The 26,863-nt window shown below is 38.6% G+C and overlaps 1 protein-coding gene across 7 annotated transcripts in view; it reads right to left on the bottom strand.

Moving 5' to 3' along the window:
* Positions 1-26,863, bottom strand: part of LOC117988249 (supervillin-like) — a 256,319-nt gene that overhangs the window by 99,361 nt on the left and 130,095 nt on the right. For 4 of the 7 annotated variants that reach the window (XM_034975364.2, XM_034975365.2, XM_069502875.1 and 1 more), the window contains 7 exons: positions 21,033-21,499; positions 19,000-19,272; positions 17,721-17,900; positions 16,709-17,044; positions 13,468-13,595; positions 11,984-12,544; positions 11,292-11,398 (listed from right to left, as the gene is read on the bottom strand). In XM_034975364.2, coding sequence (XP_034831255.1) covers positions 11,292-11,398; positions 11,984-12,544; positions 13,468-13,595; positions 16,709-17,044; positions 17,721-17,900; positions 19,000-19,272; positions 21,033-21,499 — 2,052 coding nt within the window. The remainder of the gene's footprint in view (positions 1-11,291; positions 11,399-11,983; positions 12,545-13,467; positions 13,596-16,708; positions 17,045-17,720; positions 17,901-18,999; positions 19,273-21,032; positions 21,500-26,863) is intronic. The other 3 variants (XM_069502873.1, XM_034975366.2, XM_069502874.1) reach the window with 3 other exon arrangements.

The following is a 26,863-nucleotide window of genomic DNA, read 5'->3' as shown; positions in this document are numbered from 1 at the left end:
GGCGTATTGATGAATTAATAAAATGTGTACCGTCAGTTAAGTAGGTAGTCGACGTGAAAGTCACACAACTGACTTTTGAACTTATATCCTTGCAACACGAATTTAAATGACACACTAACATGCCTACCAATATAATTAGCTAATAACGAATAAATTAATTGACATATACATACTTAAATTTTATGCAAAAATAATGTTACAAAATTACAGAAATTTGAAAAAAAAAATATCATAACAAATCCATCTTATACCCAAATCTATACTAATAATAGGAAAATGTGTTTGTCTGTCTACTAGCTTTTCATGGTTCATCCGTTTAACCAATTTTGAAAAAATTGGTGCAGAGTGCAGGGACGGACATAGGCTCTTTTTGTTCTGGAAAATCAAAGAATTCACACGCGATTTTTAAAAAGCCGCGGGCATCATATAATTGGTACAGAAACAGCTTGCGTCCCGGAGAGGAATCTGTATAGGTTACTTTTTATCCAGGAAAATCAAATAGTTTCATGAGATTTAAAAAAAAAACTAAATCCACGCGGACGAAGTTTGTTTATAAAACAGCAAACTTTTTTTTTAATAGAAAGCTGAACGTTCACCATAATAACAAGAGTAAAGCTTTTATAAACGACTGTACAGGCTGCTGCGTTTCACCTCAATACGCGTCTAGACTCTGTCTAGCCACTGGTGTCTGGATAACTTGACTGTTGACAATGTTTATGACCCCAAAGCTAAATCGATATCATTGTCTAGGAAGTTGAATTCATTTTCATACAATTTCTAGTAAAAGTTGTCCGGATGAAAAATAGTCCGAAATGAAACCCCACAAAGTGAATCGTCTAGACGCAAATGAAATAAAATCTGGCTATAACAATACTAGAGAGAAAGAGCCAGCGCATGCCAGACCTTCGTTATTTTATAAAAGCTGAAAGTTTCTCTGCCTATTGTCCTAAACACTGGGAGGAACGATCCGCGAGTATGAAGTTTGGAGCATAGTGGCTTTGGGAGATAACAGGTAATAAAGTTGTAAAAAATATTAGGTAAAATTCAAAAGTTTAAGTGCATCTGGCAGGAGGTTGCCATGATGAAAATGACTTTATACCTACTTTGACGTAAGATTTTTTACACTTTCATTAGGTAGGCCTGTTATCTCCAAAAGCTACCATGATCCAAACTTCGTATTCGCGGATCGTTCTTCCCTGTGTTGGGGACAATACGCAGAGAAACTTTCAGCTTTTATAAAATAACGAAGGTCTGGCACGCCCTGGCTCTTAGTCCAATCCTGACTCGATTCGAACTTAAATGAAAATAAACCAAATTCGAAATACGAGTAGAATAGCAATTCAATTCTAACTTAAAATAAACAACATCAAAATAGAATGGTAAACTTGAAACTTAATAATTTGGCACGAATTGCAAATAACCTTGTAACCATTAACATTGAATATAATTTTAATTGATTAAATCTACAATCATTAAACATTAACAAACACACTGAAATCTTTGTGGGTGTAACAAGGTGCAAAGTTTGGAAATGTACTCAAAGGTTCTTAATATTAGACACATACGAGTAAGTGTGCCAGAGTAATATGCCCTCTTCAATTTTTTCCCTTCCCTTTATTAGGTGTTAGCTTTACCTTCTTTTAAGAGTAAAGCTTAAGCTCGGGCTAAGTATTTTATTGAAAATTAATGCACGTTATCAAAACGAAAAAATAACGGACCGAATCGAGAACCTCATCTTTATGACAGTAGTAGTTATCAAGTAAGAGATTAGAAGTCAATACAAACTTAACAATGGGGTATACAAAAGCATATTAAATTGAACAACATGCATACGAAGCTGATGTGTGATTTAGGGTTTTAAAAATCCCGTTGGAACTCTTTGATTTTTCGGGATAAATTGTAGCCTATGTCACTCTCCAGGTCTTCAACTATATCCATGCAGAAAATGACGTCAATCAGTTGCAAAGTGATTGAAAGACAAACCAATAAACCAACTAATAAACACACTTTCGCATTTCCCATACCTACGAAATTACAAATTACCCGTATTGCGCTGGAACCATGTCTCATTAACATCGAAATGACGTCATTTGACGTATATTTAAGTTAAAAAAAAGATTCCGACGAATTGAGAACCTCCTCCTTTTTTTGAAGTCGGTTAAAAATACACCATCAGCTCGAAACTTCAGTCTAGTGCTGACGTCACTAAAATAGCAGCCACGCGCATTAGCAATTTGTGGGACTTATACCTAATATGGGTAGTGATACCAGAGTTTCAATAAGAAGCAAAATTCTCACGAGACAGTGTGCTGCGTGAATAAGTGACGCGAGGTAAAAAAGAACATCACGCAGAGGTCAAGAGGAAAAGGCGGTTAACAAGATGAAGACGAGGGGCTATCGTCATTACCGCACGTCTGGACACGCGATATTGAGATTAACACTCGTACCAGTGACTCAACTGACGTTTTCTAATTTTACGACGTGCGATATATCGAACCTGTTTCTCGAATTTGTTTGATTACAAACACTAAATGGAATTATGACGCTACGCTACAATCCATACTAATACCTACTTATTATAAATACGAAAGTGTGTCTGTCTGTCTGTCTGCTAGCTTTTCACAGCTCAACCGTTCAACCGATTTTGACGAAATTTGGTACAGAGATAGCTTGCATCCCGGGGAAGGACATAGGCTACATTTTATCCCGGAAAATTGAAATTGTTTTCCTCGATTGGCATTTTAGAAAATCGTTGAAGGTGTGTAACTTCCAAAAATCCTGAAACACATTTTTCTTCATTTTTAACCAAAAGTCCAAATGCCAATAACATGAAAAATTATTTACTTCGTACAGACTTTTATGCCCTAATTAATTCTCTAATTTCCAAAAATCGAGTGTGTACAGTAAAAGAAACTTTATTATTTCACGTTTCTAAACTCAGCTGTTAAAGCTATGCGTTCATATATCAGTCAATCAGTCAGTCAGTACAAGTCTATTATCTATTATATCAACTTAATATAATAGTTTTCCAATAAATAAATTATCTCCTCTCCTCAGTAGAAACTAGAAACAATTGGTTATACCTGTAATACTGACTAATAAGCCCAAGTAGCTATAACGATTCAAAACGATATGTTCTAGCAAAGTAAGATTTCAAATTTTTAACTACAAAGTAGACAACGAAAGAAAAAAACTAGTAGGTGAAAAAACTGCAATGAAGGAATCTATACCAAATATGTCTAAGAATTTAATGTATTATTTTCTATTCATGAATACCACAGCCAGTCCAAGATAATCAATAACATTAAAGAGACATGTCGACAATGTTGTAAGGTTTTCCGATATATCCATATAAGAACATCGGAAGCGATTATCAGAAACTTATATAAGTTAAGAGTAATACGTCTTTAAAGCTGTTAGATGACTATTATTGCTTGCAGTTCCGTAAATTTCACCTTGTTAGTCGATACTTAGGCTCGACAAGGCAAATTGTGGGAGAGTCGAAGCAACGAGACGCGTCTTTCGTAAAGAGTCGCAAAGTAAACTAAACTTTATCTTTACTTAAACTTTATCTTTACTAATATTAAGGATTATTGTACATGACTAATTGTGTGTGTGTGTGCGCGTGTGCGTGTGTGCGTGCGTGTGCGTGTGCGTGTGTGTGTGTGTGTGTGTGTGTGTGTGTGTGTGTGTGTGTGTGTGTGTGTGTGTAATAAATAAAAATTATTGCATTTTTATCGCTTATCGAACTAGGTACATATAAATAGCTTATGATTCATAACCGTATCATGATGTGTTACGATAATTTTTATAGAAATCATAAACACTAAAGACCTTGTTCCTAGGTATTGCAGGAAAAAATAGTCGTAAAAATTTATTAATGCAATATAGTTTTAGAGCTACCTAATATTCCTTTGGATCGATATAGTTGACCATGCGAGCGACATGGCGTACTTTTTCCCGGAATATCAAAGAGTTCCCACGGGATATTGAGAAGAATTTAAACGTCATCGCGTGGATTATCTTACAATATTAGTAACAGTCAAGATCAAGTTTAGTGGTTGTAGTTCTCATTGAGCCATTTTAAATTACCACCCAGTACAAAATAATAAGTAAAAAAACTTTGATTACCTACCTAATATATATGCATTGTGTGTGTTATTTCTTATTATAAAAACATTAATTACAACATACATAATAATGCATGAATATTTGTTGTTTCACGCCGCATTCTCTTACAAAACTATTTATTCGTAATTACTAATTACAAACAAAAACTGGCCAAGTGCAAGTCAGACTCACGCCCCGAGGGTTCTGTACACAGTCGTATTTTTCGACATTTTGCACGATAATCAAAAACTATTAGGTATGCACAAAAATAAAAGTCTATTTCAGAATCTACAGGTAACATTTTAACGTCAATACAACACTTTCGCATTTATAATATTATAGTATGGAAGTATGAATAGTATGGATACGGATGGATGTAACGTACAAAACTACAAACCGGTAGATCCTTTTCAATGAGTCATCCGCGCAAAAAACTATTGCTTCCAAAGATACGTATCGTATGAGCGCGGGCGCAATTACCGGCGTTACAAAAGCTAGGTTTGTGGGCCACTCCGACGCGTTTGAATGCCGCGTGTTGTGTCGTATTGTGCAATGTATAATTAGCGATACATTGTTTGCGTGTGAGCCGAATGCGAAAGTAGGTGCTCCGATCTATGGATCTGTAAAGGCTTGGAGATATAAAACGCGCGACGATATTGTCCCACGACGACATCAAATAAGTCGTAGGATCAGGTGGTGCTAGGCTTGGAGAGATAAAACGCTACTGTCCAACACGCCATCAAACGAGTCGCCACTGGATTCAGGAGGCGCGTAGCGTATGGGGAGTACTTACAAGAGACCTATGTCCACGATAGTGCCCAATGCGGCCCCTGAAGTTCTTGTTGCATAGCAGTACTGTAATACGAAGACGTATGATCATGGATATCATGATCCTAGAGAATTTTGGAAACCAGCCAAAACCACAGTTTCTAGCTGGTTCTTCTCGGTACCATTGGTAGATTCACTTGACGATTGAATAAGTAAATAAAAAACCTCTATTTGTACCACTAAATGATCTTGGGAAATAAAGGTTCACAGACATAATGTATCATAGCGACGAAATGTCCAACGTTGTTCCTAGTAGTTGTTATACAAAGATTTGTATGAGGCTGTGCTGTTCATTCTACGTAGCGTAGCTCTCTAGAAGCCTCACATTTCTTGGTTCCTTGGTTCATTTCAAACCATATACTTGTCCAATGTGATATCCTGCAGTGCTCTTCCCGTCCGGGCCCGACTCGCGTCATGTTTGTTTGTGCCTTAATGGCAAAATAAACTGATTGCTTATAGTACCAGAAATTGATACTTGCACTTAATGATTTTAAGTGAAGGGGCAGTAATTAACACTTAATAATAAATCTAGTAATGCAATGGCAGTAATTAAAACTTTAATTAATTTTTGCAATACATAGTATTATTTACACACGAATAATGATCCGCTTTGCGCTTCGTCTTGACGTTCAAAACTACTCGATGAGAAATTGTAACTAATTCTCTTGTACACAATCAATCTTTGAACTAAACTAAATTGACAGGTTAAATCTAGTGCTATCCTTTTCTGCAGAGAGCATTATGAAAGGAATGGCATTACATTTATATCTGTCATTTAAATAAAGTTTATTTATTTATTTCAGCTTAGTTGAGAGATTGTTTACAATGCAATTAGCCATTTTATGTAGCTAAGCCGTTTCTATTTCCCAAAGGCCCCCACACGTCAACAGAACGGCTTAATTTTAGGGTCGCTAGCGGCTGGACATAAATAAATGATCATAGAATCTTAACTTTTTACTCTTGTTTCTAGGGACTCTGGGAAGCCAGCAGCTCATTATAGCACAAGTTGTTTGCTTCACACCGAAGTAAATAGATCATTTTCCCAAGGACCAGTAAAAAGAGCGTAAGGTAGGCACCAGCGCACGTTCTAAGGACATTTTAGACTCTTAGGCTGGGAAACGAGGCGGCCGACGCACTAGCACGAAAGGCTACGACATTGAAGGTGATCGGGCCAGAACCTATTGTTCCCATACCCTTCAGTGAGTATAAAACCTGGTTGCATGAACTAACACAAAAAGAGCATTCCCAACTATGGGCGAACACAACAGACTGCAGGCAAGCCAAAGAGGCTTTCCCCAACATAGACAAACGGCAAACTAACAAACTACTCCGCCTGGACAGAGGTAAACTTAGAAAGGTGGTGGGACTCATAACAGGGCATAGCCCACTAAACAAACACCTTTTCGTTATAGGTGTCACCGACAGTCCTTTGTGCAGGGCATGCATGGAGGTCGACGAAACACCGACGCACGTGGTCCTAGAGTGCACGGGCGTAGCAGAACAACGCGAACGCCATTTGGGTTCCCCGACCTCATTCCATGAAGCCCTCGGCAACCTGGGCGGTCTACTCGGCTTCTGGAGTGAGCTTGGATGGCTGGAGTGAAGACTTCAGCGGGGAGGGGCAATGCACGCACAACAGACGGAAACGTTTAAGTGCGGAAACCAGCCCAGAGCGAAGAAGAAGAAGAAGAAGACTCTTAGGCTGAGATCTATAGAGCGCACTTTGACTTTGTTCAGACTTAAGATTGAGTTAAAACGAGACAGATGTATGTGAGAGATATACATCTGTCTCGTTTTGACTCTGTCTTAAGTCTAAGCAAAGTCCGAGTGCGATCTATAGATTTTACCCTTAGAGCCTTCCGCGCTGAGGGTGGACACGACAGGGTTTCAGTGTGTAGAAAACCCTTATAGCACAATCTCTTCCCAAAGAAGTAATCTTTAGGAGATTTCCTCCTTGTGGGCAAATGAGAAAACGATATCTAAACCATATTTTTGTAGTTCATTTGTCTAAGATGATTGTACAACAGAATGGGACATTACTTTCTACACTAATACCTAGTATGAAGAACGGCATTCCCTTTCCTCTCCGAATAAGGTAAGCAAAGTATATTACAATATTAACCTAGATCGAGCTTTGAAATCGTTTAAAGAGCAGACGCAGCGTCTCCGCATAAAAGTCTAGCGAGTTTTTAGATAAGTATACAGAGAGATGTCATTAATACTAGAGCGTTCAATGCCTCGCAAAATGGCGTCTAACTGATCGGTGTCCAAGGAAAACAGTCGTGCTTTTTAGTCAATTAGTAAATTGCAGCAATCTCTATGTACCTACTGCGTATTGCCATTTCAAACAAGTTTTATTTGTAGCGAGTATATAGCCTTTGCTTATAATTTGATGGCCAGTGTCATGTTTAGTTTGACTTTCGACACCTTAGTGGAACACGATTTTTGCCCAGAATTGCTGTTCTATTACTCCGATACATCACTACTATATCACTACCGATAGCGAAAGTGTGTTTGTTTGTTTATCCTTCAATCACGCCTCACAGGAGTACCTAACGTATTGACGTGATTTTTTGCATGAATATAGTAATTAAAGACCTAGAAAAGACACTGGTTACTTTTTATCCCATAAAATCAAAGAGTTCCCATGGGATTTTTAAAAATCTAAATCCACCTGGAGAAGTCGCGGGATCATCTAGTAATATATTATATTTTATCACTTTATGTTATGACGCAAGTCATACTGTAATGTAACAAGAGTAAAAGACATACAAATGATATAGGTACCTTTTTACTTCGAAATGTTTATTAGGTCCGAGCTTATGTCTTTGTAATCATTAGGTGCTACTACGACGCCTGATGTCTGAAGTTTGCTCTTCTAGTAATTGAGACCTCTCACTGGGTGTGACTCATAAGTCACTCTACAAGATATTACTAAAGGTACCGGCTTTAGAGAGAAAGCTTATGGGATCGTGTTTTATGAATCCTTATCTGTTTACGACTGATAAACGCCAATTTATTATACAGGTTCGTATATGTATAACAGTAAATGTATACTCATATCCTTAACACACTATATATCTGAGAATTGAGATGGGATGTGGTTTTGTCGTAATTATGTTCGTAATAGGTAGAATACAGGGTGTAACCAGAAGGCTAGCAAAAACTTAAATGTTATAGTTATATTATCTAAATACAATTCAATACCAATAACCATTTGCCTCATTTTGTAGTTTTAGTGATTTAGTATTTTTCAAACCCATAGTGTATAGCGTGCAAAACTCGGGTCAATGCCCCATGAACGACGCGGCAATGACTCCGAGTGGCCTACTTACGCAACATTTGTTGACCTCTAGCGTCAGTCAGATGTTTTATTTGCAACATATCGTCAACTTTTACAAATATGAGTTTTTTTATGTTTTTCGCGTTTTATTTATGGTATGATATCCGTTATCATCAGTACTATCACCTGTCTTCGTTTTTGCCAGCGTTCTGGTTACACCCTGTATAATTAGCCTCGTGTCGAATAAGGTAAATGAAACGAAATAAATGTTAATTTTCGAACTAAATAAATAAACTAAATAAATCTACAACAGGAAAAAGCACATAACATACAAATAACATGCACATCTATGCAAAATCGATTCGCAACAAGTTTCACTACCCGTTTGCAATGACAGTCGATATCTAAGCACTTTCCAAGTAAAGACTAATCGGTGAAAATGAACAAGGGCTCTCGTTCACTACAACCAGTAGCTTGTAGATCTCACTTTCGATTACAACTTGAATTATGTACAATTTGTTCTTATAAATATGTTAGTAGTTGCTTCAGGCTTTGCGTAGGTAAGTAACTTTTACTTTGCGAACCAAGTTTGGAAGCTATTTAGATTTTACTATAAGGCCGTGTCTCTATTAGGTGAACACTGGTACTGATTCTGAGCACAACCTAATTTTAGAGTATTCGCATAGGTACTCTTACTAATGTAATATGAAAAGGAAAGACGCAGTTTGACAGCTTTAAATTTAACTTTTAGATGGTAAAACCCGTGATTTAGCGCACAGTCGCGAGAATATTGTTAGAATTTAAATTTGTAGCGTCCACTAAAATTTAGTCTTGAAATGACTTAGACTTAGACTTTTAGAGAAAGACAACGGAATCGGTGCCAATGGCGCCTATTCTCTTGTCTTCCTCTAAACTAAATTTAGAGTATCTGCATCTTTTTCTTTTTAATATTGCTAAAAAGGACAGAACACGAATTTTACATTTAAAGACTCTAAATTTTAGTGCACGCTACAAATTTAAACAACAGGCTCGCGACTGGCAGCTAAAGTTACGAGGTTTGACAGCTCTAAATTAAATTTAAAACTATCAAACTGTAGCTGTCCTTTTCATATTACATTAGTAAGAAGAGGATGTCAATACTCTAAAGTTTAGATGTGCTGAGAATCAGTATCATTGTGGCTCTTTCAGTTTTACACAATCTCTAAACTAAACTAAAATGGCACGTCTAAACAATATATTGCTAACCTTTTTCATAATGTTGCTTGCGGAAAAGGATAGCACTAGATTTAGACCTGTTAATTTAGTTTAGTTTAGAGATTGTGTACAAGAGAATCGGCTTCCATTGAGCGGCTGTTTGCCTCCCTATAATTTTTAAATGGAGTGTCAATACATCGCGTAATGTAAAAAAATGTAAATTCTATGGTTTGACGCACTTTCTCTTTAATCTCCATTTGAAGTATTTACTCTGATATTTCTTCCTCATTACTTGCTTCATTAAAAATGTAAAAGTGTAAAATAAAAATCAAAAACACCGTAACTGATTGCAAAAGAAAAGTTTCTCTATAGTTTTAAACGCGCCACTGCACTTGATTGGTCAGTAAAATTATATTTATTTGCATCTTTTTCTACTTAAAAGATAAATAATTAGCCATGGCTCATGACATAACTAATATTACTAACAATTTCCCTTTACCTAAGCGCGAAGGTTTTAGAGATTTCATTCTAATATCTACATCTATTAGCATATACCAAAAAATGCGTATGGAAAAAATATAATTTGGAGAGCAATATTTTTTACAAATTACAATAATAAATCATAGTTCAGAATAAAGACATTTGGATACTGAATTGAAATGAACCACGTTTTCATCATACAATATGATACAATTATTGGCACACACATAAATGATTGACGAAACTAAATTTTTTCATACCTATTACATATTGTAAAATCGTCCCGATTACGTTCGCCTTGATGAGTTGCAATTTATTTATTAAAACAAATTGTGTAAAACATCAGTGCTTTTACCTAATACAAATAATTCTTGCATAAACCGCACATAGTGATTTGCAACCTATCTGGGCATATAATAGTCGTAGTTCTGGACCCCTTTTAACCAGGCTTTTTTTTTAAACTATAAAGCGCAACGCTCATCTACAGAGTGAAATGGAATCGGATCGCAGCGTCTTTTTTGATAACAGCCCGAAGTCAGCTTTATTTACATTGGTATAGCGGCGACGAATAGTGGTGAGTTTGAGGCTCCTTGGTGTTTTGTTTTCGTTATACCAATTTGTCTGTTAACATTTAAAATATATCGTAACGCTTATTGTAACGGTGGAGTACAATCACCTGCTTCGTAGAGTATTTTTATACTCTACGAAGCTACGCCGATGTACCTGCGCAGAAATCTTATTTTTGAATGGCGCGAAAATATCTCAACCAATCATAGCACGCGTCCGTCCGCTATTGGTTGTTGCCTACGCGGTCCGTCCGCTATTTGTTGTTGCCTACGCACTATGTTTTGTACGCGTGAATTATAAGCGAGATAGCACGAGTCTCTGTTCTTGTGTTTAAAATCGTAACGTCAAGCAATAAGGTCTGTATTTCATGAATGTACATTCGGTTTCAGTCGACGTTAGGTTGCGCTTGTCTGCGCAAACAAATTTTGTTTTTTGTGTTGTTTCGGATTGACGATGCTGCGTAGGCCCTACTGGCCGCTACAGCGTCACCGAGGGGGTTGGCGAGCGCGAAGCTCCGCCTGGGGGTGAGCCCCAGGGCTCGAAGAAATAATTCGAGAGGCCAATGCGATTTATATAATGCCTGATTCCCACGGTGCGGATTCTGAATAAGCGGAATACGTGATTCTGCGGATTATCATGCACAGCCGACGCCCACGGACAGCCACGCACCACGCAAGAGACTCGGACGACGTCAACGACGTCGGCACGTGTCCGTGGGAGACCGGTATAAAAGTGGTAGTACTGTATAAGTACTTGTACCTGACATTGGGTAATCTGTGTAAAGCCAGAACAAAAAAAAAAGTACTTGTATAATTGAAGCTAATCCTACCTGTGGCGTCTCATGTTGATGTGTCGCACCTCGCGCCCGCCACTGCTCTCGCCGTCACTGCCCGAGCCGCCGATTTCCATTGCGTGGTGGGATATCGACTTGCTCATCTAAGGGAAAAGAAAATTGGTCAAATTCGAGTCGGACTCGCACACGAAGGGTTCCGTACCATAGTACAAGACACTTTTAAGAACTTTTTAATTATTATTCACTTGCTGATGCCCGCGACTTCGTCCGCGTGGAGTAAGGTTTTTAAAAATCTCGTGGGAACTGTTTGATTTTTCGGGATAAAAAGTAGCCTATGTCACAGTCCAGATCTTTAAATATAGCCATGCAAAAAATGACGTCGATTCGTTGCTCCGTTGTGACGTGATTGAAGGACAAACAAACACACTTTCACATTTATAATATGGGTAGTGATGGCGGCTATTTTGAAATTTTTATTATTAGTTGTGATAGCAGCAATAGAAATACATGTTTTGTGAAAATTTCAACTCTCTACCTATTACGGTTCACGAGATAAGCTCGCTGACTGACAGACAGGCGAACGGACAGATGGACGCACAACGGAGGCTTAGCAACTCGGTAACTGGATGGGTCAACGACTTTGGAAATCGTTATCGTTGCCTCAGTGCCTCGGAGAGCACGTTAAGCCGTCGATTCCGGTTGTATGGATAGATTTGAGTCGTACTTACGGGTGGAATGTACTTTCTAACAGCAGCAGCCATTTCATCAACACTTTTCTCCTTCTTCTCAGTTTCTAAGCCGAAGAACTTGTTCTTCGCTGCCTGATTCAACGCCGAGATCTTCAATATCGGTGGCTTTTCGTCTACAGAAGAAGTTTTTTCCATCGGCCGTCGAAGTTTGCCCAATTGTAAAGGTTCGTCGAGTTTTTTGACGAATCTCTTATATCTAGCTTTTTCATCATCGCTTTTTACCTCCTCAGCTGGTTTCCTGCAAAGTTTAGCTAATATAGGGATTTTTACATCTGGATTTTTCGCTTGGGCGATTCGCTCCTTCAACTCATTTGCTCCTGGTAGTTGAATCTTTCGTGGGAATGGATCGTGGTTTAGTTTTACAATGTCTGACTCGGTTCTAGAGGATTTTAGTTTGTTATTCTTTCTCTGGAACCTTCTAGGCTTTTCTGGCACTTCGTCGGAACTATCTGATGAGGAGCAGCTCTTCTCTGACGATGACACACTGGATGCAGATGCGGATTCGTCTGAGGAACTATCGATGCCTTCGTCTTTGAGACCCTGGAAGTATACAACGTTTTCAAATTTTCATTAAATAAGTAATGAACATTCTTAACATTTCAGAATTTTACCCAAATTTATTAGCCCATTTTTCCTACCAAACTTAGGAATATAACCAAAATTAGGAGTACAGCCGGGTAGGTTAAAATGGGTAGAAACAATACCAATTTGAGAGAATCACTAACAAATCACAAAGTTTGAAACAGCAATTAGCTCAGGCTTACGTCATGCTGTGACTATAGCGCTATAATCGAATCGGCCAATAGTTTTTTGGTTTGATTACCTAATGAATAAACTTGATAATCGCAAAAAAAAGAATATAAACCGTTTTTAACGTAGTCCGTTTCTAACAGGTTCACAATCTCTCTCTGTAACTAAAGTATTTTCTTGAACAATAGTCTAACAGGTGGGAATTGACTGTGACCTTTTGGAAAAAAAAAAAACCTAAAAGTCTGCTTCGCACCGCGTGGGGGCAGAGGCCCATTGAAAAAGGACCCCGGACGGGTTCGAAACTTATCGGGCATACTACGACTGCCATTAGATATTTATATTTACACTAGCGTATGCTCGCGACTTTGTCCGCGTGGACTACACAAATTTCAAACCCCTATTTCACCCCCTTAGGGGTTGAATTTTCAAAAATCCTTTCTTAGCGGATGCCTACGTCATAATAGCTATCTGCATACCAAATTTCAGCCCGATCCGTCCAGTAGTTTGAGCTGTGCGTTGATAGATCAGTCAGTCAGTCAGTCAGTCAGTCAGTCAGTCAGTCAGTCAGTCACCTTTTCCTTTTATATATTTAAGATATCTCACACCCAGCTATACTCGCGTGTTTAATCGACGCTAGCACGACTAGTTAGATCACTCACGATAGTTTAAACGCTAAAATATTTATATTTATAACGAAAGAACTAACAACTTACCTCAGAGCTCTCGCCCTTAGCCAAAGTCGGCTTTGAAGGCACCACAGTCGATCCAGACTTTAAGATACCCCTCACTTCGGGCGTTATCATCCTTTGCGCGCGCTCCGAGGGCGAGTCGTCTTCCACATCTGTCAATAATGTATGAAATATCACTACCCATATTATAAATAGGAAAGGTTTTTTGGTTAGTCCTTCAATCATTTCGCAGCAGAAAAACAACGGATTCACGCGATATTTTCAAAGACCTTGGAGGGGAGGGTGTTATAGACTACTTTTTATAGCGGAAAATCAAAGAGTTCCTACGGAATTTAAAAAAAAACCTAAATGCATGCGGATGAAGTCGCGGGCAACAGTGTTGCAGTTACTAACACACACACACATCCCCACATCACATCACAGTCACACATTCGACAGATATAAGCAGGTTTCTTGTGCCACTGTCCTCAAGTCTATACAGTATGGAGCACATTTGCCCGTTTCAGCCGCTTTAGGGTGCCTGTCCACTGAAGTGAAACGGAGCGGAGATGTGTAGTTGACCAATCACAATTTTGTCAGGTGACGGAATAAAATTATCATGTTATTTACCGAAAACCTGATTGGTCTGCTCACCACATCTCCGCTCCGCTCCACTTCAGTGGAGAGGCACCCTAAGTGTTTGTACAGTTAATAGGCTGTAGGCCAGTGAATTGGGATATCTTTGTGCCTACAAAGATATTTCGATGTTTATCTTTAAATAAACAAATACCAACATAAATATAAAAAGGAATCACTTTCACCATATTACGCGCTAAGTGGGAAGTGAATTAGGATATATTTGTAGGCGCTCCCGATGTTTATCTTTAAATAAACAAATAGATCAATGTAAAAAGAAATCACTTCCACCATATAGGTAAATGGAAAAATTATTTTATCGTATTTCGTGCCATTACTGTGAGGTTGACTTATTGCAAAACGCAACACCTGTTTTGGCGTCACAATAATATATACGAGTAAGTATTGTTATCATTGTGAATACAAACACGATGTCGTGTTTGCAATCCCGAAATAGATTCCAGTTCGGAACGTTAACAATTCACATACAAAGTAACTGACGAGAAAATTGGAAAACCGCGGATGTTTAAAAATTGTATTATGCGTCACAGTCATAGTGGTACCTACCTACTATCAGTACCCTTATTATAAATGCGAAAGTGTGTTTGTTTGTTGGTTTATTGGTTTGTTGGTTTGTCCTTCAATCACGTCGCAACGGTGCAACGGATTCGACGTGATTTTTTACATGGGTATAAATAAAGACCTGGAGAGTGACATAGGCTACTTCTTATCACGGAAAATTAAAGGGTTTCCACGGGATTTTTAAAAAACCTAAATCCACGCGTATGAAGTCGCGGGCTAGTAAGCTATATTTATAGGTTTAAAATACAGCCCTGTATCGCTGGTAACGTAGTCCCCTACAGAGCTGCTGCGGCCAAGGAAACGCTGCGAGTGTTGTAATAGCGTATATTCAACTAGCTTATCCGTCCGCGTGGACTAAACAAATTTCAAACGCCTATTTTACCCCCTTATGAATTGAATTTTCAAAAATCCTTTCTGAGCGGATGTCTACGTCATAACAGCTATCTGCATGCCAAATTTTAGTCCGATCCGTCCATTAGTTTGAGCTGTGCGTTGATCGATCAGTCAGTCAGTCACCTTTTCCTTTTATATATTTAGATTTACCCCTAGTTTTGCGGGCGACAATACGGCCCTGCCCTAGGAACCCCAGTACTGGTTTCTCGGAACTAGTTACTGAATATAAGCTATAACAACACTCGCAGCGTTTCCTTGGCCGCAGCAGCTCTTCCCCTACGTAACTAACGTTACAACCATGCTTTGCTAGTAAGCTATATTTATAGGTTTAAAATACAGCCCTGTATCGCTGGTAACGTAGTCCCCTACAGAGCTGCTGCGGCCAAGGAAACGCTGCGAGTGTTGTAATAGCGTATATTCAACTAGCTTATCCGTCCGCGTGGACTAAACAAATTTCAAACGCCTATTTTACCCCCTTATGAATTGAATTTTCAAAAATCCTTTCTGAGCGGATGTCTACGTCATAACAGCTATCTGCATGCCAAATTTTAGCCCGATCCGTCCATTAGTTTGAGCAGTGCGTTGATAGATCAGTAAGTCAGTCAGTCAGTCACCTTTTCCTATTATATATTTAGATTTACCCCTAGTTTTGCGGGCGACAATACGGCCCTGCCCTAGGAACCCCAGTACTGCTTTCTCGGAACTAGTTACTGAATATAAGCTAAAACAACACTCGCAGCGTTTCCTTGGCCGCAGCAGCTCTTCCCCTACGTAACTAACGTTACAACCATGCTTTTCACAACGTTAAATGTAGGAAAAGATAGCACTACTATTAATTCAAAAGGATTAGATCCAATATTTGAAATCTCTAAAAAGCAAGCAGTTTTTACAACAGAGCATTCCTCTTAGTAGCTCCTTTTCGTTATTCAAGCTTTTGATACAAAATAAAAAATATCACTTCAAAATTACATTACTGACAAAATCACTCGTTAAGTACCTTAGTGCATGCAAAAATCTTTCAAACAACTCGTGATTAAGAAAATTACACCAAGGAAAGAACAAGAAGAAGAATAGGTATCTACTAATAGAGCCTTGAAATACAAAAAAAAATCGTGCTGCGGGAAAAGACGATGGAAGTCATATATTTTATGAAGACAAGCAAGTTTTTTGTGACGCTCTGGCGTGCTAGCACTCTAGTCGCGTTCTGGTTGGTCAATTGTCATGCTAGAGTGCATAGCGGCAGACCACAAGTCCAAAGTTTAACTTCATCTATAATTATACATTGTTATATTTCTATATTATTGTCCAGAACAATGGAAGAAAATAATTATACATTGCCGCTAACTCTTTTGTACACAATCGTTAAACTAAAATGACATGTCTAAACGTATTGCTATCCCTTTCATAATGCTTCCTGCTCTTCTCCTTTTAACCTGTCTAATTAGATTAGAGATTGTGTATAACAGAATAAGCCACTATATACACTGTCATAACTAGAGAAGGTATTCAGTGTTAGTATATATCCCGTGCAATGAAACATGCATAAAAAAATAAACCAACCAATTCACTTACCTCGCGAATCTATTTAGGGTAAGAAATTAGTGCTGAGCCCAGAAAGCGAAACGACAAGCGAAAATCGACAAAATCAAACAGAAATAAAGGAACAAAATCAGACCTAAACTTCTAAACTTCGAGTTCTGCCTCATTAGATACGCTAAAGATGTATTCTTGGCGCTCGCCGATCGGAACAGTTCCATTTTTAGTTGAAAATCATTGCTACGTGGGACGTCTTCATGGGTAAGGGATTTGGACATCCTTTCGTTTTGGTCCAACGCCTCTTGGAGTTGACTCGCAAGGACCGGCATCGTTCTGAGCCTCGACGCTCGAGGCACTCTCTCTTCCTTAGACCTCGGTAGTCCGGCAACGGGAGGTTTGTGCGTCAACTTCGAGTTGAACATCTTCATCTTCTCGGCGAGAGACATCTTGGCCGGATCGTCCTCGTCTAACTTAGCTGCCACCGGTGAGTGTGTGCGTATATACATACATTGTGCAGTGTTTAACAGAGCCCGGGACATACATAGTCGAGGACATGCAAAAAAGAAACAAAAAAGCCGACAATCAAAAGAACAGAAAGCGATATCGTCGGTACAAAATGCAATTTACATGCCTCTTAAATAAAATTTGAACATACAAAATGTGACATTATGACAATGGGGCAAATAATGACGGACATATTGTGTACTAAGGTGCAAAACGCATTGACAACACCAGACCCAAAAACGTGGAAGAAATCAAATCCTACTTTTTTAATTTCCATTTCCAAAACCATATTGCCAACACGCGTTACGTGGTGCCTCGACAGTCCAAGCGATCCATGCGATTTAGATAGTGATGTTGGACTTTATGAATGCTCTTTTTTATATATTTGGGATATTATTAAACATGACTGATATTCCCTTTCCTCTCCGAACGTAGCTTTTGCTAGGAGTAGTTGTAAGACAACAGTGCAACGGGTTAACTTCGGACCTACGACCTTTCGAATTTCAATCCATTCATTCCATGACCATGCTAGTGACATTTCATTTGGCGTTTCGATACGTCACGTCGGAATCGGGTAAGGGTGTTGCCAATGTGTTTCTACCATAAGATACTAAAAGTGGAGTGCGATATTAGATGAAGTAACTCACCATCTTCGTCTCTGTCTAACACATTGGCAGTGCTTTTGGACTGAACGAGAGAGAACGCTTCCTTGGGGCTGGTCGGTTCTGGAGATGCATCGGGAACTGCTTGCGTGCTGAACCGCTCCATCACTGGAGGCCCCTCCTTTACCTTTGACCTACTGTGACGAATCAGCGGTTTCGGTGAGCCTGGAATTGAGAATGTGTGTGATAGTGAGTTTATGTTTGAATATACCCACTGATAAGTTCACTAGAATCTATGTGAATCGTAAATCCTTAGGGCGCAAAATTACCACTTTCAACTCAGATTTCAAAGGAGGAACGGATTCTTTCCGAGCGAGTGAAATAAAAACGTAATTTACATCCTTTCAAGCCATGTTATTTTGTACAACAAAAAACAACACATGGATAACAAACATCCTCTAATGTAATTTGTTATTTCATGCCAAGCCTTTTTTTGCATATTTTCCAAACATGCGTTACACGAACAACTCATACGCCCATGAACTGAAGCTAATGCGATATTTTTAAATACTTTTTATAAGTTCGACTTGTTTGTATGTTGTCATTCCGTCGAAATTAGTAACAAATTTTTCAGCTACTTCATATTGCCTAATTGAGTTGAAATTTGATTTTAAAAGTTTTTATAAATACTTAGTCTTATACTGTAGGATCTGGGTGCTCACTACATTATTATACCAAGAAAATTCATTATGTGATAACTGCGAGTTCACATAGAAACAGGGATATTTGTTTATAACCAAACTAGACGATGCCCGCGAAATCATTTAGTCTGGTTAGGTTTTCAAAATCTCGTGGAACTCTTTGATTTCCCGGCATAAAAAGTAGCCTTTGTTACTCTCCAGGTCTTTAACTAAATCCATCTATAGCTTCGTTATGGCGCCACATTACAGAAAACAAACACTTTTTCGCATTTATATTAGCTTGATGCTTAGCATTTTTGTCTAAAAAACCGGTCAAGAGCGAGTCGGACTAGCATACGAAGGATTCCGTACTATCGTACAAGAAAATAACACTGTAATTATTTTTTCGTGATGTAACCACAAATTCAGTTTCGAATTTTCTCTATACTTGTGCCATAAGGCATTGCTACCAAATTTCATGATTCTATGGTCAACGGTAAATACGCTACAGGTTTTAATTGCCTTGAAAAGTCTTGGCAAACACGACAGACAGATAGACAGACAACGAAGTGATCCTATAAAGGTTCCTTTTTTCTCTAGAGTTACAGAGCCCTAAAAGTAAGTTCTATAAATTGGAATAATACCTTTAGCTTGTTGTTGCAATTGTTGCCACATGCTGGCTCGAGCGACCACACTGTTGCTTTTCACTAAGCCCAAAGCGAATCCGGAGTGCTCGTTGTCTTCATCGCTCCCTCTTTCGTCCGGACTCCGAAGAGCTTCATTCTCAGTAGACTTCCTCACGCGATCCATGTCGAAAATGATATTCTGATCTATAGATGTCGATGACCAATCGTTGCTGCTGTTCGTCGCGTGGTTGGCTTGTATTTCCTGACTCTCGATCAAGCCCAACTCCTCGCCTGAAATCGATAAATTCGTTATTAGTCTCGAGCACGAACCAAAATAGACGTACACTAAATACAATATTGCGTGTACGAAAATTAACCGCGTTGTTACAACACTGCCGAAGCGAAAATAAAGACTTATCAATATACTAATCTACATCCATACTAATAAATGCGAAAGTGTGTGTCTGTCTGTTACCTTTCACGGCCCATCCGTTTTATCGATTTTGACGCAAATTGGTTCATTCAATTTCTTCATTCATATTGGGTACTTTTTATCCCGGAAAATCAGAGTTGTCACGGTATTTTTGATATCTAATTCGTTAAACCGATTTTGAAGAAATTTGGTACAGAGATAGCTTGCATCCACGAGACGGACATAGATTTGTGTCAGAAAATATAGGCCACTTTTATCTCAGAAAATCAAAGAGTCAACAAGAGTAAGTTTACGCAGATTAAGTTCTGTCTGTGATAACGAAAAGCTGCCTTTTATTAAGCTCATATTGCTATTTACACATTAACACAACCCATACACCTAACTATAACAATTTTCGTTTGTCAGCTTGTTTGGGTTAATCTTATAAAAGGGCTAAACCGATTTTCACGAGACTTTCGTGGCATTTAGACTACTTATTATCCAAGAAAACAAAGGATTCGTAAGAAATTTTTAAAACCTAAATCGACGACTAAAAAGTTGGAGGAAAAAGCTAAGTTTTTTTGTTATAAAGTCGCGCTTGGCTGCAATCAGACCTGCCGGCGAGTGATGATGCAGTTTAAGATCGAGCGCGCTTGCCTGAAAGATGCCTATTCACTCTTAACTCGAAGTATATGTCGCTTTAAACGATATTTTTGAAGAAACCGTTGGTATGGGGCGTTGACAATGAATATTATCACGATATTATGCATGTCACATTGACCCAAATAACAGGACAGAGACATTAACAAGGTCTCAGTATATTTCAAAACCGTCCCGTCATGAATATTGGGTCGAAAACCTAATTTCGTCAAATAACATAAACAAACATCGCGCAATGCGAATCGAGTGTTTAGATTTTTTCCATATGTTCACTTTATGACGTTGTTACAGTAAGCTCTGATTGCTCGCGGACTAAATAAGTCAAAAGTCGTTTTCGACGTACACTCATACAGCGCTTTCGACTCGTTAAAAATACATTTAATGCTTCTAACTGACCAATTGTATAGCTCTACCGGTGATAAATGTTGTTTTTTTTTCTTCTGATGCAAATTAGCCCTTGACTGCCATCTCACGTGATGATAAGTGATGATGCAGTCTAAGATGGAAGCGGACTAAACTGGAAGGGGTATGGCAGTTTTTATTAAACCCATATAACCCTTTGGTTTCTATACGGCATCGTGCCGTAACGCTAAATCGCTTGGTGGTACGGCTTTGCCGGTAGGGTGGTGACTAGCCAGCCAAAGCCTTCCGCCAGACCAGAGACAATTTAGAAAATACAAATTCCCAAATTGCCCCTGCCAGGAATCGAACCCGGGACCTCTCACTTATAAGACCACACCACTTACCACTACGACAGGAAGGTCGTAAATCTATACCTACTAATATTACAAAGAGGTAAAGTTTGTAAGTTTGTTAGTAGGAAGTAATCTCTGGAACTACTGAACGGATTTTGAAATTTCTATCACCAGTAGAAAGCTACATTAGTCCTGAGTGACATAGGATATTTTTTTATTAGAGATCCCTACAAAAAATTTAATAAGCTAGTGTGTTATGAGTATGCTATAGTATAGGTACTAACCAGAGTGAGGGCCGGAGTCGCGAGACGAGGCGCGGTTGTAAACGCCGCTGTCACAGGACACGTTCAAGCTCCAATTGTCAGCCTCCGCTTGATTGCTCTCGTCCTCGTCCAAGGCACGGCTGTCTTCGTCCAAGGCGACGCGCACTTTATTTACTTCTTGTTCGATTTCATCCAGAGTAGATTGTTTTCCCTTACTGCAGATTTTTTCGAATTCTAGAAACGTTGCCTCGCCGAAGCTATCGTCTTTGGCTTTGACATGTTTTAAAGCACCATTGACTAAGGGTAGCTTCTCACTATAAAGATTAGAATCGTAGGGGGGAGAGTCTAGGTCTGCGAAAGGATCTCGCTCGGGTTCTCCCACGTAGGGGCCCTGGTCTGAAGGAACAGCACCGGACTCGACGGGACAACTCGGAAAACTACAGTCCGCGATGCCGAACGCTTGGAAATTCGCTTGGCTCGGCTCCAAACTGTGAAATGAGAAAAGAAACGCTTTAATATAGAGCATAGACGTTCGTGAGACAGAGACGGTCGCAGTATTAGTTCACCTTCATATATTTCGATGAGTTATAGCGTGAGTGATCTGGAATGGCAGCCTTGTTCATGGATTTAAGGGAGTTTGACACCATCTTACATTTATATAAAAGGAAAAGCTGACTGACTGATCTATCAACTCACTGCTCAAACTAATGGACGAATCGGGCTGAAATTTGGCATGCAGATAGCTATTATGACGTAGACATCCGCTAAGAAAGGATTTTTGAAAATTCAACCCCTAAGGGGTAAAATAGGGGTTTGAAATTTATGTAGTCTACGCGGACCAAGTCGCGAGCATAAGCTGATAAAATGTTCTAAATTTAAATGTCCAGTCTGTTTAACATTTATTATGAATTGTTGCCAGAAATCATCTGTCGGAACTGTAGTACCCATTTCGTATATTAAAATTACATTGCTTTTAACCTAACTTGCTACCTAATATAAGAGGAAAGTGGCCAAGTTCAAGGAATATTTAATAATCTTACTATTACTATAATAATGTACTAACCTACATGTAGAAATAGTACGAAATACGGCGAAAAAGTTACGTACTACATAGCAATAAAATTTTATTGAGCAAGACATTCTACTTTATATTTCAACAATATTTTCCGCGAAAGATTCCATACAGATATCTTTCGAAACGTGTGTTTTTCTTCGGGTCTTCTTCATAAAACCTTACAATAAAATCCAAATTTAACTTGTTTGAGAATTTACAATGTAACACGAAACACATGTATGATTCAAATAAATATTGTTTCTTTGCATTTTACAATATTTTTCATCAAGATTAACTGGTACACCAACCACCAACCAACTTATTCTCATTAAAATGGATAATTTTTATTGTTGTATATTTTTATTATGTTCAAGTCAAGCAAAACCTTAATATTATAATAATAATGTTCTTTTGTAAAATTTGGCTTCGGCAATATACATACAGCTCAATGGAGACTTACCAACAACAAAGAAGATATATGAAGGTATATACTATAAAGTGGGTGCGCGCAAATACAGGAGCACTGTCTATTCCCTCACTCTCATAGTGCGATGAGACGCTAATCTAACACAACCGGAGAGAGATCAGGCGCAGGAACAACGGCTCGACGTGCTCTGCGAGACACATGTGAAGCCATCAACTTGTCTACTTAGGACTGCTACTGACAATTTTTTGAGAGAAAAATAAAGAATTTTTTGCGAACCTGCAGTCTCGTGAATCCTAATCCGCAGCCAATGACATTATGTATACCCTAAACATATTAGGATGTTCATATTATATAGTAGAAAAGCTCTAAAGACATCAAGATTTCCGCAAGAGTGGGAAGAATTAAGCGAATAGTGCATCGTAAGACAGACAAAACGCAGCAATTAAGGGCATCTAGATTCTAGAACTGACCGCATCGGATGTTCAGGCCATAAAACATTGGATGCGTGCTGTGGAGTACAACAGAGTCAGAAATAGTGTTGACCCAGTAACGACTGGAGCGCTTATTTCCGTCATCAGCAAGCCCGACTAGCGACTAGCACTGCATGCATATTCCGAATCGCGACTACAAGTATGTAATTTAGTTATTCTGTTGTAAAGGTGACAGATTTGGTGGCGTACTCTAACAGCCGCACTCAGAGTCGCTTAATCGTTACTTAAGGCATTCCTTATCCATACTAATTCATGTCTTAAGTAACGATTAAGCGACTCTAAATGCGGCCGTAAAGGCCTATGTCAAGCAGTGGACGCATACAGGCTAATGGAATGGAAAAAAGGTGATAGCCTACTGGGTAAGATGTCGTCCTCCTCTTCGGATGGTCGGGGTTCGATCCCGGACACCTTTAACTTTTCGGAGTTATGAGCATTTTAAACAATTAAATATCACTTATCTCTTCCATCTATATATCTATATTTCTATACTAATAAATAAAATTGAAGTGTAGATCTGTAATTTCGAAATAAGTGCCTCATATCATTGAACTGTACCATAACTGAATCACACGTTTTTGAAACGTCTTGTGTCTGTCTGTTTGCACGGGCTAATCATCGGAACGGCTGAATTTATTTTGACGATACTTTCACAGGCAAGTAGAGGATTGACTAAGAAGTAATATAGGCTACTTTTTAACCGACTTTAAAAAAGGAGGAGTTGTGTTTTTCAAACTATGTGCACCGAGATTTCTGAACCGATTTGCGTAATTTTTTTTAATCGATAGAGAAATTTTGCAACATTGTCCCGTAAAAAATTTGGATTCAAACTCTTCAATCCTGATGTTATACAGGACCTGACCACGAAAAATTATGGGATTTAGAAACTGTCGGTTATAAATTTATACTGGAGGTACCTAAATACCAAGTAAAGACTTTTTGATCTCGAGGACCCAACTCCTCAGCCCTGATGCTGTGAAGAATTGCATTCTTGAATCGTGGTGATGCCACGGGATTTTTAAAGAATCATGCGTTTACATGTTTTTACGAAATTTGGTACTGAGATATCTTGCATCTCAAGGACGGGCTACTACTTTTTAAAATCAGAAATTCCCACGGGACTTTTAAGAACCTAATTCCACGCGGGCGTCAAGCTCAAGTCAAGGGCGTGAAGCCGCGGGCATCAGCTAGTTGTTAATATGAATGTGTTATATTAGGTACAAAATGTACGGTCCACTTAAATACATTAGCTCCTGAATAAGCTGCTAAATAGACTATGCAAACAATGTGACAGCGTAATAAGAATAAGACGTAAGACACATTGCATCTTCAGGATACCACGTACAAAGTAACATGCGAGTATGCTCGTTGCTTTCAACTGAAAGCCATAACGCAAAAAGAAACTAACGTAGTCAAATTTTCAAAATTCCGAAGGAGAATTTATCTGGATAAGAATCAGAATTCGCGTGCTTACATTGTGGCCCACGCCATACACGCCACAACATAAGAGCCAGCGGGTGCTAGATCTTCGTTATTTGATAAAAGCTGAAAGTTTTTCTACGTATTGTCTCCAACACAGGGAGGAACGATCAGCGATTATGAAGTTTGGATTATGGTGGCTTTGGGAGATAGCAGGTAATAAAGGTGTAAAAAATCTTACGTCAAAGTATAATCTACTTTTTTTTTATTTTCTTCGCAGTTGTATTAGAAATAATGTCATGCATTGCCAGACACTGAGTTAAGTTTAAGGGTGTCTGGCAGGGGGTCGCCACGATCCTATTGAAGTGTCTGGCAATGCATGACGTGATTTCTACCACAACTGCGAAGAAAATAACTTAGCTTATGCTCACGACTTCGTGCGCGTAGACTACACAAATTTCGAACCTCTATTTCACCCCCTTAGGGGTTGGATTTTCAAAAATCTTTTCTGAGTGGATGCCTACGTTGTAATAGCTAATCTACATGCCAAATTTCAGCCCGATCCGTTCAGTACTTGAAGGTGTGCGTTGATAGATTAATCAGTCATTCAGTCAGTCAGTCAGTCACTCAGTCAGTCAGCCAGTCATCTTTTCCTTTTATATTATATTTAGACGAAGGTCTGGCACGCGCTGGCTCTCTCTCTATTGTGAGTAGACGCTTAATACAAGCCGTGATAAAATAACAGAGGTAATTTAAGAACTGATAAATTAGGTGTTTTAATTAAAATGTCATGTTTTATAAATTTATGTCTCATTTTCGTTCCGGCTGGAAAATGAAGATACATCCCAGAAGCGCGGCAGTAACGCATACGAGTAATTTTCTTTGTTTTCGCTAGGGAATTCGTTTAGTCAATTTAAAGGCCAGATGCATATCACGCGATTAAAGTAAGGGTACAATTACGAAACCGTCATGCTTACCAAAAAAACCGGCCAAGGGCGAGTTGGGCTCCGCAACGAGGGTTCCGTACTACATTCGTATTTTTTTGACATTTTGCACGATAATTCAAAAACTATGATGCATAAAAATAAATAAAAAATCTGTTTCAGAATGCACAGGTGAAGATCTTTCATATGATACCCCACTTGATATAGTTATCTTACTTCGAAAATTGAAAATACTAATTATTAGTTCATGACCACAATTAAATTTCTTTTGTGTGATGTAACCACAAATTCACGGTTTTCAGATGTTCCCCGCATGTATGCTATAAGACCTACCTACCTGCCAAATTTCATGATTCTAGGTCAACGAGAAGTACCCTGCAGGTTTCTTGACAGACCGACAGACAGACAACAAAGTGATCCTGTAAGGGTTCCGTTTTTCCTTTTGAGGTACGGAACCCTAAAAATAATAATAAGGGGGTTGGACAAATTCTGTTCTGTCAAATTACCTAAACCCTAATCCTTGAAGGTACTAACTCGAACCTTCTGAAACCCACACCCACCCAGGTTGCTCTTAACTACGAACAATTAAAAACTGATTCTATGTACAATCTATACTAATAAAGAAGTTAAGTATGTAAGTTTGTTTGTAGGGAGTAATCTCTGGAACTACTGAACCAATTTTGAAAATTCTTTCACCAGTAGAAAGCTGAGCTGATTGCTGATTGCTGAGTGACAAATGCTATTTTATTTTAATAGAATTAGAGATCCCTACGAAAATTGTAATAAGCTACCCGTGCGAAGCCGAGGCGAGTCGCTAGTATATTATAATGTGATACCCTTAAACAAAACTCTTACTAAATAATTTTCTGGAGATATATTACTAACTTTCTGATCATATTGGAGAGAATTACGCTAGAAAAGGGTTTAAAAGCAACATGAAAATTGTATTAATTTTAAATTTAGCTAACTTCTATTATCTATCCCTTTCGCTCTAACGCTGAAACACTTGAAACTATTTTCACTAGAGAGTTCAGGTAGATCGTTAATAATAAATAACCCGAGAGTATAGTTTATACCTATAGTCTATTTACAATGGTAATACCTACCTACTACATGAATACTCTACTATATGAATACTACTGAACTAAATAATACAAGAATTACTTACAAATCGAAAGTAGGCCACTCATCTAAAAATCGAAACATCTTTTTTACAATTTTTTACAATAATTTTGTTTTTTTATAAAGTTGCTCTGACCAATTTTGTCTCTTGCACTAACTATACTGAAAATGGTTCAAATATTGAACGGAACTTTAGATGATGTCAGACTCCACACAAAATTAGCACATAATGTTTACCGATATTACGAAACGGCAATTAGATACCTTATCAGCTGATTAACAACACTCGGCCGTGGCTAGTTACCACCCTACCGGCAAAGCCGTGCCGCCAAGCGATTTAGCGTTCCGGTACGATGCCGTGTAGAAACTAAAGGGGTATGGGTTTAATAAAAACTGCC

The sequence above is a fragment of the Maniola hyperantus genome, chromosome 14 (assembly GCF_902806685.2).
Source record: "Maniola hyperantus chromosome 14, iAphHyp1.2, whole genome shotgun sequence".
NCBI classification, from domain to species: domain Eukaryota; kingdom Metazoa; phylum Arthropoda; class Insecta; order Lepidoptera; family Nymphalidae; genus Maniola; species Maniola hyperantus.
Note: the sequence above shows the minus strand (reverse complement) of the source record. Positions and strands in the feature narration are given on the sequence as shown.